Source organism: Erinaceus europaeus, chromosome 13 (assembly GCF_950295315.1).
Source record: "Erinaceus europaeus chromosome 13, mEriEur2.1, whole genome shotgun sequence".
In the NCBI taxonomy this organism is placed as follows: Eukaryota; Metazoa; Chordata; class Mammalia; order Eulipotyphla; family Erinaceidae; genus Erinaceus; species Erinaceus europaeus.
The window spans coordinates 86,485,302-86,501,569 of NC_080174.1; the positions used below are offsets into that span (position 1 = coordinate 86,485,302).

The 16,268-nt window shown below is 43.6% G+C and overlaps 1 protein-coding gene across 1 annotated transcript in view; it reads right to left on the minus strand.

Moving 5' to 3' along the window:
* Positions 1–5,186: 5,186 nt before the first annotated feature.
* Positions 5,187–16,268, minus strand: part of SLC35D1 (solute carrier family 35 member D1) — a 45,579-nt gene continuing 34,497 nt past the window's right edge. The window contains exons 11-12 of the mRNA XM_007528246.3: positions 9,102–9,184; positions 5,187–5,555 (exon numbers count right to left, since the gene is read on the minus strand). Coding sequence (XP_007528308.1) covers positions 5,447–5,555; positions 9,102–9,184 — 192 coding nt within the window. The 3' untranslated portion in view covers positions 5,187–5,446. The remainder of the gene's footprint in view (positions 5,556–9,101; positions 9,185–16,268) is intronic.

Here is a 16,268-nt window from a genome sequence, read left to right on the forward strand (position 1 = left end):
CGAGCCCCGGTGGCAATAAAATAGCCAACGAAATAAATCACTAAATCAATAAATAGTAAAAAGTAAATATTCATTGTAAAGTTAATAGATACAGAGTTAACCTCCATCAAAATTTAAAACTGCGTGAAGAATAGTAGTCCCACCAATTAAAACCCTGGCAACAGTTGCTAAGGAAGCTTCCACCTTCCCAGCCTGCTTTTGCCTTTCTCCGCCCCCTTTTCTAGCCATTTCCGTTTCCGAATTTCCACTTCCAGTTTTATCCTATAGAAGCATTGGCTCTCTGATCAATAGATCCTTTTGCATTACCACACTGCCACGAGGTCCTGAGTCATCTATCTCCTGTGTCGCTGAGTGAGTAGCAGCCCAGGCTGAGTCCGGTCGAGTCCTCTCCAACCCAGAGAGCACATGCCCGGGGAAGAGGCACCCCCACGCTAGCCCGGCACACTCAACCACCCAGCCCCTTCATTATGTTGACATAACTAAATTACTGGCCACTAGTGATTAATCTAACCTCCAGCCCCTCAGTTAGATGGGGAACACAATCATGACTGGTTAGCCCCATTCACAGGGACTCTCCAAAAATCACCACACTAATATAAAACACAGGTGTGCTTGAGATTACTGGCTCCCTTCTCACCTTGATGGTTCCATACAGCTGCCTTTCTGGCCCTGTACTTAGCTTATCTACTGAGGACAAGACTATACATGAAGGCAAAAGCTATCCCTATAACTCTCATAAAGGAAACTTGCTAAGGTTTTAGGATTTTACGTGCTAGGAGGGATGAAACCGAAGCAGCAACAAGTACTTTCTTACTGAGTCTCAATCAACTAGCTGGACGCCATCCTCATAAACACGCACATGCTGTAGCATTCCATTCTATCTGTGTGCCCTCTGGAAGAAATCTGAATACATGTGTTCAAAAAAATGTATTTATTTGACAACTTTACAAAAATATTTAGGCACATGATTTTTATATTTATGTCACCCGATTTACGTTCTCTCTTGTCTCAGGATCTTTGAAGAACACTCAAATGATTGTTTGGTAAATAAAATCTATATTGAAAAATACTGTGATAGGCCAACCATCTGTAGATCGAGTTGATCACCAGCATGGGAAAGAAACACATATGAGCAAAGGTAATCTCTAAAAACATTTCAGAGAAGCCATAAATCTAACCAGCAGATTTCTCTTTAAGAAGCATTTTCAAAAGGAATGAGTTGGAGAAAAACAAAACAAACAAACAAAATCAACAGTCACCACATCACATCTTATACCACAACGCAGTGGCATCTGAACAGTGAACAAAATGAGAGGTTCAGAAGATAGTGATGGTACTGGACGTTCACGAACATCACCACGGAAAAGGCGACACAGTCCATGTGTTTCCTTCAGACAAGGGCAGACTGAGTGGCTAGCTTCCCCAGGAGATGCCTGAAGGCGCTAAATTAGGAAATGTTGAACCCCAACACCACTCCGAAGTGTGAGTCTCTCTCTCTCTTAGAAAATACGCTTTTCTTCTTTTTCACTTCCAGCAAGATGAATGCATAATTGCGTTCTTTTATGAAAAACAGATGAAATCAACTGTATCCCACCAGCCATATCTATTTCCAGTAGGTGTTCAGAAAAAGGAAGATGAATAGAAACTGTTAGTGAAGCCTTCTAGAGCTGTGAAGGACAGGGATATACCTCTCAAGAAAACACACATTGATTAGACCTTTAGTACTGAAGGAGCACAGATAAAGCTTTTTGTTCACCATGAGCTACACATTGGGGTGAGTAGTTTTACATTCACATTATCTCACTTTGAAATATGATTCTCTTTTCCTCCCCAAAGGAAATGTATGTAGCCTTGTTCATAGACAGGAACCAGTATTACAAAGTCTGAAGGATGCAAGAATTCATGCAGGAGAGCGGAAGGAGAGGCCAGGCTGTTTTCTAACTGCCTGGCACTTTTCTCTGAGCTAGAAGGCTAGTATGAGCTATAGAAAATCTGTTCGGTTTAAAAGAAAAAAAAATTGCATTAGCTTTATGGGTAGGTAGCTTTATGGTAGGTTAGTATCACTCCTAGTGATACTAACTATGCACAGTGTCCTTAGAAACCACTGGATTCTGGCATCTGCTTCGGGCAAATAAGAACCATGTTTGATTCACCTTAATTTCCTGGAAGTTAAACTAATGCTGGACATAAAATACACGCTGAGGAAATCTTTGCTCACTGAGTTAAGGTCACAGAAAGCATAAGGAAAGGCAGTCACCAAGTCCAGATACATTCCGAATCGGTCAAATCTGAAATTCTGCTGGTCTTTGTGTGAAGAGCTAGTATCAGCTTTCCTCAACTAAATTTTCCATTCATTCTAATACAACAGGATGATAAAAGTTTTACAAATGTACTTTTTTCTTACTTTTTTAACCTATATGAAAGTTGAGTCCTACAAAATCCTGACTGAGTTAACAGTTATGTGAGGCAATTAAAAAAAAAAATCCCTACATTTGGGCAATGTTGAGTCTGGCAATCAGGTTTTCAAATCCATTTGGAATGATCTTAAAAGCACACTGCCCAACAAGGACTCGGCTACCACTAACTTAAGGAAAAGGGAGTCACAAGGGCAGTAGAAGACAGCTTAATGGTTAGGCAAAGAGACTCTCATGTCTGAGGCTCCAAAGTCCCAAATTCATTCCCCTTCAATACCATCAGCCAGAGCTGAGCAGCGCTCTGGTAAACATTAATTTAAAAAGGGGGGGGGGGGGAGTCACTAATTACAGAAACCAGCTGTCATTAATTTTCACATAGCTCATTTATCTGAAAGGGCAAATTAAGCTTCCCCCAGGAGGTAGTTCACAGGTCAAATTTGTTTTGCCTTATATCAAACTTGGGGCAAAACCCAGACATTCTGGGCAATGATACAGGATCAAGTAAATCTCAGTTTACTACATCCAGACTCAAAACCACCAACTCCAAATTTGGTCGGCCAATCCATTCAATCTCCACCTTCTCCAGGTAGCTCTTTCTTACCTAGAAATATTGGTGGCAGCTCGAGGGGGTCTATGTGGTTTAGAATGTGAAGCAGGGCAAAAACCGTAAGTTGCTCTACAACTTCTGGTCTAGAAAGTTCAGCGCAGGTCAGTGGTCCCGAGTCACACACTTAGTGATGTTCTAACTATGCATAGTTTTCCCAAAGAAACCTGGAAAAAGAACAGATTAGGGACTCTGGCCTCCTTGAGAGAAGCAGGTCAGTCTCTGGTGGGGTTCTATCCCAAACACCTCTGAACATATATGGCAGTCTTTCATATGAGAGAGAAAAAAAAATCTAAAACAAATCATTTGGAATGTCAAGGCTTCCCACCTTTGTGTGGCTAGCAGAAGAACAAGCTTTGCTAAAATTAACACTCTGTCAAAATGTCTTCCGTATCCAGAGAAAATCAGGTGGTGGAAGGCCACATTCCTGGGGAGCAATGTGTAGAGGCTACCCCAGAAGTCAGGTACAGAGTTCTTCACCTCCCTGTCTTGTACTTCTCTGGCTACAAATTCACTCACTCTTGAAAAGCGCACATGCTAACTCAGCGAGCATCCTGCCTCTCTCGCTGCTCCCTCAGAGGGGAAGGGTAAGTTCATCAAAAGCGACACGATTTAATAACAACAACAAGAACAACACAAGGATGAATGTTGACTCAGTAGCAACTAACCTCAAGTCTAGTTTTCTTGTTGGGAAAATAAGGGCAGTGAGAACAACTGACAAAAAAAACATGTTCCACATTTGATATTTTTCTCAAAGAAGATGATATTAAAGAAAAGTGAGGGGTTAGATGGGGTACACTGGGTTAAGTGCACATAGTACGAAGCACAAGGACCGTAAGGATCTGGGTTCCAGCCCCCGGCTCCCCACCTACAGGGGGGTAGCTTCACAAGCAATGAAGCGGGTCTGTCGGTGTCTATCTTTCTCCCTCTCCATCTTCGCCTGCCTTCTTAATTTCTCTCTGTCCTATTCAATAAAATGGAAAAAGTGGCCACCAGGAGCAGTGGATTTGTAGTGCCGGCACCAAACCCCAGTGATAACCCTGGAGGGGAAAAAAAAAAAAAAGAGGAGGAGAAAGGGAAGAAAAGTGAGCTTAAAGACCTCTTACATGGAGCCTGTAACTGGCAAGTTGGCCATAGAACTAATGCCATGGAGCCAGCATCACTGGACAGTCTTTGATAAAAGAAAAGCCAAGAAAGAAAAAAAGAAAGGTCATGACTATCAGCATGATCTCAGTGTAATTCTTCAAAAAAGAAATGGAAATCAGGTTCACTGTTAAGTCATCAAAAAAACTGCCTAAGGTCAACAGAGTCCGAAGTCAGAATCAGGGGCTGTCTCTAAACCAAGCAACGTAACTGTGAGTCAACGTCCTTCCTGCTTCCGAAGGACACCAACATGATCTTAAGAAGTTAGTGAGCTAAACAATACGGATATAGGAGGGCTAGGCTATACTTGTATCATTTCAAGAGAGAGAGAGCGAGAGAGAGAGAGAGAGAGAGACCTCTAACACTGTCAATGCCTGAGAAAGACAAAGACTTCACGAGACAGAAACATCCAGGCCGCCCCTGCCCTCAAGCACTGGCATGTCGGGAAATTTGAGACCTTGTCCTACTGACTTAAAGTAGAGAGGCCTAGCGGCCAAACCCAGAGGAGGGCAACAGAGAAGCGAACGGTCACTTTGTGCACTTGCTCTTCTCCCCAGAGGAGACTGAACCGAGGCTTTACACAGCATGGTGTCGGTCACAGACTGGGCTGAAGGCTACTCAACCAGCCCCCGGCCCCAGCACTTAGCTCAATGCCCGGCACATGCCATCCATTCGATGCCCAAGCCACTGACCACAAGGCTTCTGTGCCCTGACCTCCACTGTGCTGCCTGTAGAGGAATGGGGTCCAGGGGTCACCGTACATCCGGCAATCAATACCGTTCATAGGAAAACACTTATGCAGCGAAGATGCCATCAGAAAACAAAGCAACCGTTCAGAAATAAAATCGGAAGAGGAGAAATTTCAGATTCTCAGCTGCACTTCCTGCAGGAGGCTGCCACTCTCCAAGACAGTAAGGATTCAAGTGGCGAGCTCCACGTGGGGCGGTTTTTGTGTTTTGTGTTTTTTTGTTTCTACATGCAGCTCTCAGGGACACCTGGATATCAAACTCTAAACTAAAATACTATAAAAAACACTGATGTTTCACTGTCGGCATAGTAAGAAAAATAAATTAAAAACGCCAGCACACATTCTAGGCGGCTATAAATTAATTCAAACAGTACATTTAAAATAGAGTCGATTAGAAGTTTCTCTCCTCATAGAATTTTAAAAGGCAGCAATCAATCCGCAGATTGTACAAGTGCAAAGGAAAGGCATTTCTTCCAAAATCTGTGACCATCGCCAGTGCTCCGATCTGGTCTGAAACTTGTCTGAAGCGATCCTCTGTCACACCGCTCCTTTTCCTTTGATATCCAGCTTGTTGCTGGGCTCTGACTGTTTGCTCAGCTGTTCTTCAGAGAACGTGATGTAGGAATACACCAGGCTCCCAGCAATACTGCAAAGCAAAATGACAAGCGTCAGGGGATTGGTGGGAAAGCTGGAGTGATTATTAGAAGTCAACAACATATAAAATTACAGCACTGGGAGTCAGGCGGTAGCACAGTGGGTTAAGCGCATGTGGTGCAAAGCACAAGGACCGGCATAAGGATCCCGGTTCGAGCCCCCGGCTCCCCATCTGCAGGGGAGTCTCTTCACAGGTGGTGAAGCAGGTTTGCAGGTGTCTGTCTTTCTCTCCCCCTTTTCTGTCTTCCCCTCCTCTCTCCATTTCTCTCTGTCCTATCCAACAACATCAATGGCAACAATAACGCCAAGGGTAACAAATGGGAAAAAATAACCTCCAGGAGCAGTGGATTCGTAGTGCAGGCACTGAGCCCCCTAGTGATAATCCTGGACAGAAAAAAAAAAAAAAGAGGGGAGAGAGAGAAAGAAGCAGACAGCACTCTGGCACATGTGCTGCCGGAGACTGAACTTAGGTCCTCATGCTTGAGAGTCCACTGCTTTATCCACTGCGCCACCTCCCGGACCACAAAGCTCCCTTCCTTTCTGGAAGCCATTCTTATCTTCCTAGTGCGCCAAGTATGTGGTTTCCCTGGTAGCTAAACTAGGACGCAAGGAGAGGACTAACCGATGTCTTCCTCACTAAAGCTAGCATTTCTGGGGGTCCCATACACCTCCTTTGTGCCTCCTCCTTTCATCCTATCCTCCCTCAGATTCCCTCCTCCAATGACAACTGAGGAAAATAACAATGCACTCTTTTATTTCCTGTCAAGATGATCTTTGACACTCATATTAGGCTGGTTTGACTGGAATAAAAGTAATGGAGCAGGGCACAGCATGTCTTCTTTGTGAACAGAAGCCAAAGAACATTCTGGCGTTTATTCTAAGTTCTGTTTGTATGATGATCCCGTACCTTACACTGCTCACATTATCACTAAAATTAAAAAAAAAAAAAAATTGAACTCTGAGCAAATACTACAAATACTGCTATTTCTGTGGCCTCAAGCAATTAACTTCTCTGAGATTCTGTTTCTATGTTATTAAAGCAATATTATCGAGCTAGGTTTGTTTGAGGTTTAAATGTAGCCACCAGGATAAAGAATCAGCCTTTAGGGAGTCGGGCGGTAGCACAGCAGGTTAAGCGTACACGGCGCAAAGCGCAAGGACCAGCGTAAGGATTCCGGTTCGAGCCCCCGGCTCCCCACCTGCAGGGGAGTCGCTTCACAGGCGGTGAAGCAGTGTCTTTCTCTCCCCCTCTGTCTTCCCCTCCTCTCTCCATTTCTCTCTGTCCTGTCTAACAACATTGACATCAATATCAACAACGATAATAACTACAACAACAAAACAACAAAGGCAACAAAAGGGAATAAATAAATAAATATTAAAAAAAAAAAAAAAGAATCAGGCTTTAATCCTGGAATAGCAAACACTGTGAAACACATATTATCTTCTCCCTCTTCCCCGTCAGTTCTGGTGCTCACAGACCAGGAGTGACGTGCTATTGACAAGGAGATTGAACACTGAAGCAAAGGTAGCTCACTGATAACTTGGAGCTGTTTGAAGACTCCGAGGAAACCCCAGCAGAAAGAACTCGTCTAGACTCTGGAAGTTAAAGAGCAATCCCTTCAGATTTTCACAAGTTCCAAAAAGAGACAAGAATAAGATTTTTCATCTCTGTTTCTGCAGATAATCTGGATTCTGACTGGCTGACTAAGCATACCATTTATTCTTCCCAACCCTGTTATTAAACAGAAATTTAAAATATATGGCATAATTGCATAAAGGGGGGGGGGGGGAACAGAGCTAGCCTGTCTCTAAGACTCTGAGGAAACCATGGGAGTAATTGTTGGGAGGATGGGGGGCACAGAACTCTGGGAACTCTGGTGGTGGCAGTGTAGAACTATACCCTGTAAACTTAGTCTTTTAAACCACTATCAATAACAAATAATAATAATAGAAAAACAGCTTGTAAAAAAATAAAATAAATGTGTACTTGGTGTAACTCTCTGTATCTCTTTCATTAAAAGAAATATTGGGGGGGGGGTCGGGTGGTGGCGCAGTGGGTTAAGCGCATGTAGCACAAAGTGCAAGGACCAGCATAAGGATCCCGGTTCGAGCCCCCAGCTCCCCACCTGCAGGGGAGTCGCTTCACAGGCGGTGAAGCAGGTCTGCAGGTGTCTGTCTTTCTCTCCCCCTCTCTGTCTTCCCCATCTCTCTCCATTTCTCTCTGTCCTATCCAACAATGAACAACATCAACAATGGCAATAATAATAACCACAATGAGGCTGCAACAACAAGGGCAACAAAAGGGGGAAAAATGGCCCCCTGGAAGCGGTGGATTCATGGTGCAGGCACCGAGCCCAGCAATAACCCTGGAGGCAAAAAAAAAAAAAGGGAGTCGGGTGGTAGCACAGCGGGTTAAGCTCACGTGGCGCAAAGCCCAAGGACCAGCGTAAGGATCCCGGTTTGAGCCCCGGGCTCCCCACCTGCAGGGGAGTCGCTTCACAGGCAGTGAAGTAGGTCTGCAGGTGTCTGTCTTTCTCTCCCCCTCTCTGTCTTCCTCTCCTCTCTCCATTTCTCTCTGTCCTATCTAAATAACAACAACAAGGGCAACAAAAGGGAAAATAAATTAAAAAAAAAAAGAAATATTTGGGGAGTTGGGTGGTAGCGCAGTGGGTTAAACACATGTGGCACAAAGCGCAGGGACTGGCCCAAGGATCCCGGTTCGAGCCCCCGGCTCCCCACCTGCAGGGGAGTCGCTTCACAGGCGGTGAAGTAGGTTTGCAGGTGTCTGTCTCTCTTCCCCTCCTCTCTCCATTTCTCTCTGTCCTATCCAACAACGACGGCATCAATAACAACAATAATAACTACAAGGGTAACTAAAGGGAAAATAAATAAAATTAAAAAAATTAAAAAGAAATATTTGGGTGGGGAGACAGCATCATGGTTATGCAAACAGACTCTCATGCCTGAGGCTCCTAAGTCCCAAATTCAATCCCCTGCATCACCATAAACCAGAGCTGAGCAGTCCTCTGGTGTTTCTCTGTGTGTGTCTCTCTCTCTGCATCACTCTCAATAATAAAATTAATAAAAAAAAGAAAAAAAATTTTTTATAAAAAAAAATATTTAAGAAGTTTGTGTAATAATTGAACAATTTTGCCATCAGATTAGTATCTCTATTGTTTAATATTTATTTATTCCCTTTCGTTGCCCTTGTTGTTTTATTGTTGTAGTTATTATTGTTGTTGTTATTGATGTCGTTGTTGTTGGATAGGACAGAGAGAAATGGAGAGAAGAGGGGAAGACAGAGAGGGGGAAAGACAGACAGACACCTGCAGACCTGCTTCACCGCCTGTGAAGCGACTCCCCTGCAGGTGGGGGGCCGGGGGCTCGAACCGGGATCCTAACGCTGGTCCTTGTGCTTTGCGCCACGTGCACTTAACCCGCTGCGCTACCGCCCGACTCCCTGTATCTCTTATTGTGATACCACTGAGTGTAACAATCCTGCTTGTCAAAGTCTTAGTTTTGTCAAGGTTTTACTTACCTGATATTTAAACCAATGAAGTTTGTCCATGTGAAAATATAATCTCCACCAAAGAACATCCCAATATAAGTTATTAATATATTCTAAAAGAAAAAGAAAGCATTATGTTATTATATGGGATTTAACAGAACTTTTAAAATATACATATGAACTCATCAGTGACCCAGATACTTACAAAGAACTAACATCCAGTCACAGTAACCCAAAAACTCTGAGAGGAGCATGATTTGAACAAGAGCACCAATAAGGAAAAGCCTGGCACTAGCTTCCCTCCGATCTGTCTCCCGACCTCTCTAGCGTGCGGACGTTTTCATCAGTACTGAAGACCACTGCTCTGTGTTATAGACTGACATTATCAATCTTAGCACACTAGGTTAGAAAAACAAAGGCACATTTAGAAAAGAATGCTTTTTCTTTTTTAAATACTTATTTCCTTATTTATTCCCTTTTGTTGCCCTTGTTTTATTGTTGTTGTTACTGATGTCGTCGTTGTTGGATAGAACAGAGAGAAATGGAGAGAGGAGCGGGAGTCCAGCGGCAGCGCAACAGGTTAAGCGCAGGTGGCGCAAAGTGCAATGACCTGCATCATAAGGATCCCTGTTCGAGCCCCTGGCTTCCCACCTACAGGGGGAGTCACTTTACAAGTGGTGAAGTAGGTCTGTAGGTGTCTCCCCCCCCCCCCCCCCCCGTCTTCCCCTCCTCTTCCCATTTCTCTCTGTTCTATTCAACACCAGGCAACAACAATGATAATTACAACAACAAAGAAAAAACACAAGGGCAACAAAAGGGAATAATATTAAAAAAAAAAAAATGGAGAAATTTGGCTTACGAAGCAGAAAGTAAACTTCAAATCTTCTTTTCCCTTCCCTTCCCTTCCCTTCCCTTCCCTTCCCTTCCCTTCCCTTCCCTTCCCTTCCCTTCCCTTCCCTTCCCCTCCCCTTGCCACCAGGATTATCTCCAGGGGGCTCAGTGCCTGAGCCATGAATTCATGGCACCCAAGAGCCATTCCGTCACTCTTTTCTTTTAAAATATATTTTTCGTTTTTATTATGATAGAGACGGAGAGAAATTAGGGCAAGACGGGGTGAGAGGGAGAGAGAGAGAAAATGCCAGCAGCCTGCTTTCTTACTCGTGAAGCCACTCCCCTGCAGGTGGGAATCGAGAGCTCAAACCTGGGTCCTGGCTCTCCACAGCTGGCATCCTATACCAGCTGTGCCACCCTGGCCTCCACAGATCTCTCTCTCTGATAACAGTGCCTTTTGTGAAAGTACTCAAAATGTTATGTTTCTTTTTTTAAAAAAAAAATTAAACATTTATTCCCTTATGTTGCCCTTGTTGTTTTTTGTTGTTGTAGTTATTGTTGCTATTGATGTCATCATAGTTGGATAGGACAGAGAGAAATGGAGAGAGGAGGGGAAGACAGAGAGGGGGATAGAGAGACACCTGCAGACCTGCTTCACCGCCTGTGAAGAGACTCCCCTGCAGGTGGGGAGCCCAGATCCTTATGCCGGTCCTTGTGCTTTGCGCCACCTGCGTTTAACCCGCGGCGCTACCGCCGGACTCCCATGTTATCAGTTTCTTCTAGGTCGAGGACAGAGATAGCAAGTTACTCCACAGCAGATTTTCTTATTATTTAAGAGGGAAAATAAAGCGAATTTTTAAATCTTTTATTTATTATTGGACAGAGACAGAAAGAAATTGAGAGGGGTGGAGGAAGGAGAGAGAGAGAGACAGAAAGCCACCTTCAGTCCTGCTTCACCATTCCTGAAGCTTTCTCCCCGCAGGCAGGGGACCAGAAGCTTGAGCCTGGGTCCTTGCTCGTTGTAATGTGTGCTTAACGAGATGCGCCTCCGCCTGGCCCCTTAAATCTCAGAAACTAAAGAGGGTCAGTGGGCAACCTGGTGAAGTAGGTCATAGGAGGCTCTCTCCTGGGATATAGAGATGGATTCTGAGCAGATTCGCTGGTGTAAGATATGGGTTCTTACAATCAATCAGAAGTTGAAAAACAAGAATGTAGCTGTGTGTAACAGTGAATGTCAACCAGGGTTTGGTAGGAGGAGAGGACTGCAATGCCTCCAGGGCAGACACCGCCAGAAGCACGGTCTCTCTCTCTCTCTCTCTCTCTCTCTCTCTCTGCTGATAGCCCAAACTAAAACCAAGTGCCTCAAGCTTCAGCTTAACTTAACGTCTGGAAACCTTGCTAAAAAAACTGTACTTTTCAGCCTCGACTTTAGAAATTGTGGTTCAGTGGTCCGGGAGGTGGCGCAGTGGATAAAGCACCGGACTCTCAAGCATGAGGTCCTGAGTTCAATCCCCGGCAGCACGTGTGACAGAGTGATGCCTGGTTCTTTCTTTCTCTCCTCCTTTCTCATAAATAAATAAAATATTTAAAAAAGAAAGAAAGAAAGAAAGAAAAACACACCTATGGACATCTAATCTTTGACAAAGGGACCCAGACTATTAAATGGGGAAAACAGAGTCTCTCTCCAACAAATGGTGTTGGAAACAATGGGTTAAAACATCAGAAGAATGAAACTGAACCACTGTATTTCACCAAATACAAAAGTAAATTCCAAGTGGATCAAGGACTTGGAATTTTAGACCACAAACTATCAGATACTTAGAGGAAAATATTGGCAGAACTCTTCCGCATAAATTTTAAAGACATCTTCAATGAAATGAATCCGATTACAGAGAAGACTAAGGCAAGTATAAACCTATGGGACTACATCAAATTAAAAAGCTTCTTCACAGCAAAAGAAACTACTACCCAAACCAAGAGACCCCTCACAGAATGGGAGAAGATCTTTACGTGCCATACATCAGACAAGAGTTTAATAACCAACATATATAAAGAGCTTGCCAAACTCAACAACAAGACAACAAATAACCCCATCCAAAAATGGGGGGAGGACTTGGACAGAATATTCACCATGGAAGAGTTCCAAAAGGTCGAGAAACACATGAAAAAATGCTCCAAGTCTCTGATTGTCAGAGAAATGCAAATAAAGACAACAACGAGATACCACCTTCACTCCTGTGAGAATGTCATACATCAGAAAAGGTAACAGCAGCAAATGCTGGAGAGGGTGTGGGGTCAAAGGAACCCTCCTACACTGCTGGTGGGAATGCCAATTGGTCCAACCTCTGGAGAACAGTCTGGAGAACCCAACCCTCAGAAGTCTAGAAATCGACCTACCCTATGATCCTGCAATTCCTCTCCTGGGGATATATCCTAAGGAACCCAACACACCCATCCAAAAAGATCTGTGTACACATATGTTCTTGGCAGCACAATTTGTAATAGCCAAAACCTGGAAGCAACCCAGGTTTCCAACAACAGATGAGTGGCTGAGCAAGTTGTGGTATATATACACAATGGAATACTACTCAGCTGTAAAACATGGGGACTTCACCATTTTCAGCCGATCTTGGATAGACCTTGAAAAATTCATGTTAAGCGAAATAAGTCAGAAACAGAAGGATGACTATGGGGTGATCTCACTCTCAGGCAGAAGTTGAAATACAAGATCAGAAAAGAAAACACAAGTAGAACATGAACTGGAATTGGCATGTCACACCACAGTAAAAGACTCTGGGGTGGGTGGGTGGAGAGAGTACAGGTCCAAGGATGACAGAGGACCTGGTGGGGGTTGTAGTGTTATGTGGGAAACTGGGGAATGTTATGCATGTATGAACTATTGTATTTACTGTTGAATGTAAAACATTAATTCGCCAATAAAGAAATTAAAAAAAAAAAAGGAAACACATTTTTAAAAAAAAGGAAAAGAAATTGTGGTTCAATATATCTAAGATGAGTCAGGATTATGTTTTTTTTTTTGAAATTTATTTATTCCCTTTTGTTACCCTTGTTGTTTTATTATTATAGTTATTGTTGTTCTTTTTTTAAAAAATTCATTTTATTCTTTTTGTTGCTCTTGTTTTGTTTTTTTTTATTGTTATAGTTATTATTGTTGTTGATATTGATGTTGTTGTTGGATAGGACAGAGAGAAATGGAGAGAGGAGGGGAAAACAGAGAGGGGGAGAGAAAGACAGACACCTGCAGACCTGCTTCACCACCTCCTGCAGGAGGGGAGCCAGCCGGAGGGTCAAACTGGGATCCTTACACCCGGTCCTTGCGTTTTGTGCCACGTGCGCTTAACCCGCTGTGCTACCGCCCGGCTCCCAGGAATATGTACTCTCAGCTAGTTCTTCGGGAGCTGGGTGGTAATGCACTTGACTGAACGCACATGTGGCCCAGGATGAGGATGGGGTACAAGCCCTCGCTCTGCGCCTGCAGCAAGGAGGAAGCCCTCAAGAGCCCGAAGCAGTGCTTTGGACGGCTCTCCTTCTTTCACCCTATCTTCCCATCCTCTCTTAATTTCTCTCTGTCCTATAAAAAAAAAAAAAAAAAAAAAAGAAAGAAAGGAAAATTAGCCACTGAGAGTGATGGATTCCTCGTGCAGGCACCAAGCCTCAGGAACAATGCTGGGTGTAATAAAAGAATAATAATAATTAAAAAAAAGAAAAAATCAAACTAGTTATTCTTAAAAAAAAAAAAGTATCCCATTGTGTATCTATACCACAGCTTTCTCAGCCACTCATCTGTTGTTGGGCACCTGGGTTGCTTCCAGGTTTTAGCTATTACGAATTGTGCTGCTGTGAACATAGGAGTACAAACATCTTTTTGTTTGGGTGTTATGGAGTCCTTGGGGTATATCCCCAGGAGAGGAATTACTAGGTCATATGGAAGGTCCATGTCTAGCCTTGTGAGAGTTCTCCAGACTGCTCTCCACAGAGGCTGGACCAGTTTACATTCCCACCAGCAGTGCAGAAGGGTTCCTCTGTCCTCACAGCCTCTCCAGCATTTGTTGTTGCTGTCCTTTTTGATGTATGCCATTCTCACAGGAGTGAGGTGGTATCTTAGTGTTGTCTTTATTTGCATTTCTCTGACAATCAGCGACCTGGAGCAGTTTTTCATGTGTTTGTTAGCCTTTTGGATCTCCTCTGACGTGAATGTCTTGTTCATATCCTCTGCCATTTTTGGATGGGGTCATTTGCTTTTTTGGTGCTAAGTTTGCTGAGCTCTTTGTATATTTTGGTTATTAGTCTCTTGGCTGATATATGGCATGCCAATGTGTCCAGGAGCCCTACTTCCCCAGAGCTCCACTCTACTAGGGAAAGAGAGAGGCAGGCTGGGAGTATGGATCAACCTGTCAACGCCCATGTTCAGTGGGGAAGCAATTACAGAAGCCAGACCTTCCACCTTCTGCATCCCACAACGACCCTGGGTCCATGCTCCCAAAGGCATAGAGAAAGCTATCAGGGGAGGGGATGGGATATGGAGTTCTGGTGGTGGGAACTGTGTGGAGTTGTACCCCTCCTATCCTATGGTTTTGTTAATGTCTCCTTTCTTAAATAATAATAATAATAATAATAATAATAAGCCATTATTAAGTGAGCCAGTCTCTGGGCCTGACCCAGCTTTTGTAGTCCTTTCTTCATCTGATGAGCTTTGACTTTCTCCCAACTACTTAAGTGTTGGGCGTCATTTACTGTATTCAAACCTATATTAGGTCTTTGGGGTCTGGCCTCAAGTTGGGGAGGAAACACACATAAGAAAGATTTTAGTGAGGTCTAAGTTACCCTCAAGTTTTACTGCATTTACTTGTTTGATGATTCCAATAAAGGTTGTCATAGGGACAATTGTCCCTTCCTTAATATATATATTTTTGCCAGTATATCTCATAGCCAATTATAAACAGTGTTTCTTCAAAAGATTATCAAGCGGAGAGAATAATGCTGATGGTGTCTTTTCTCATAGTTTTGTAAATCACCAATAACATTTTAAAATATAAATAATAATAATAATATCTCAGCACAGTTATGGGAAACAAGGAATGCTCAGCCAAGGCCTTAGAGGTTAGAGTCTTCAACCATGTGATTCTTAAATCCCTTTGTACAACTGACTGAAAGGACTGTGAAGAAAGACAAGGAAAGCGACAGCTGGGGCCTGTGAGACTCTGCCCCGGCAAATTACTTCATCCTCCAATCGACCTCAAATTATAAGGATACCGGCAACAAGAATTGAACCCAACTAGACAATATCCCCCGTTTTTTTTTCCTTCCCCTAGAATTAGGACATAAAATTAATCCCTCGGGGAGTCGGGCGGTAGCACAGCGGGTTAAGTACATGTGGTGCTAAGCGCAAGGACCAGCATAAGGATCCCGGTTTGAGCCCCCGGCTCCCCACCTGCAGGGGAGTCGCTTTCACAGGAGGTGAAGCAGGTATGCAGGTGTCTATCTTTTTCTCCCCCTCTGTCTTCCCCTCCTCTCTCCATTTCTCTCTGTCCTATCCAGCAATGACGACATAAATAACAACGACAATAATACCCACAACAATAAAACAACAAGGACAACAAAAGAAAAAATAAATAAGTATTTTTTTAAAAAAAGGATCCCTGTGATCAATGTAAGACCACAGTGTTCTTAGACTGGTGTTGGAAGGAGACATTATAAAGAAAAAAAAAATGTACAGAACTTTACATTAACAAGTTCATGATTACATTTTATATCCCGTGCAGAAAAATATTATAGAAGATAAACAGAGATTCTTGGCAGATAAGTTTAGTTATTAAGACTATTATCTTTCTTGACAAAATATGGTATCATATTCAGGGACTATTCTGCCTTCTATGTTCTTGCTGTCTATTTTTATTCTAAAGACATAGACCATTCACTTTGATCTTGAAGCATTCGACGAGCAACAGATCGCTTTCTCTCCTCTCCTCTCCTCTCCTCTCCTCTCCTCTCCTCTCCTCTCCTCTCCTCTCCTCTCCTCTCCTCTCCTCCCCTCCCCTCCCCTCCCCTCCCCTCCCCTCCCCTCCTCTCCTCTCCCGGATCAACTAGGAATACCAAAGGAGACCAACCGGACCGAAACAAGACAGGACTAGAATGACCACAGGAACCCAGTAAATCACTGGTGAGTACAAACATGCGTGGCTGGTGACAGAGAGGAGAGAGGGGCCTAAGGAGAGATTAAGTGACTGCTAATGGTTCAGCAGTTTATCAGTTGAGACACCACCTCCAGTCTGCTCCACCAACAAGGGGACAGCTTAAGGGAGGAGAGGACTCCCCAGAGACTCACCAAGTGCAACTCTGAGTCTC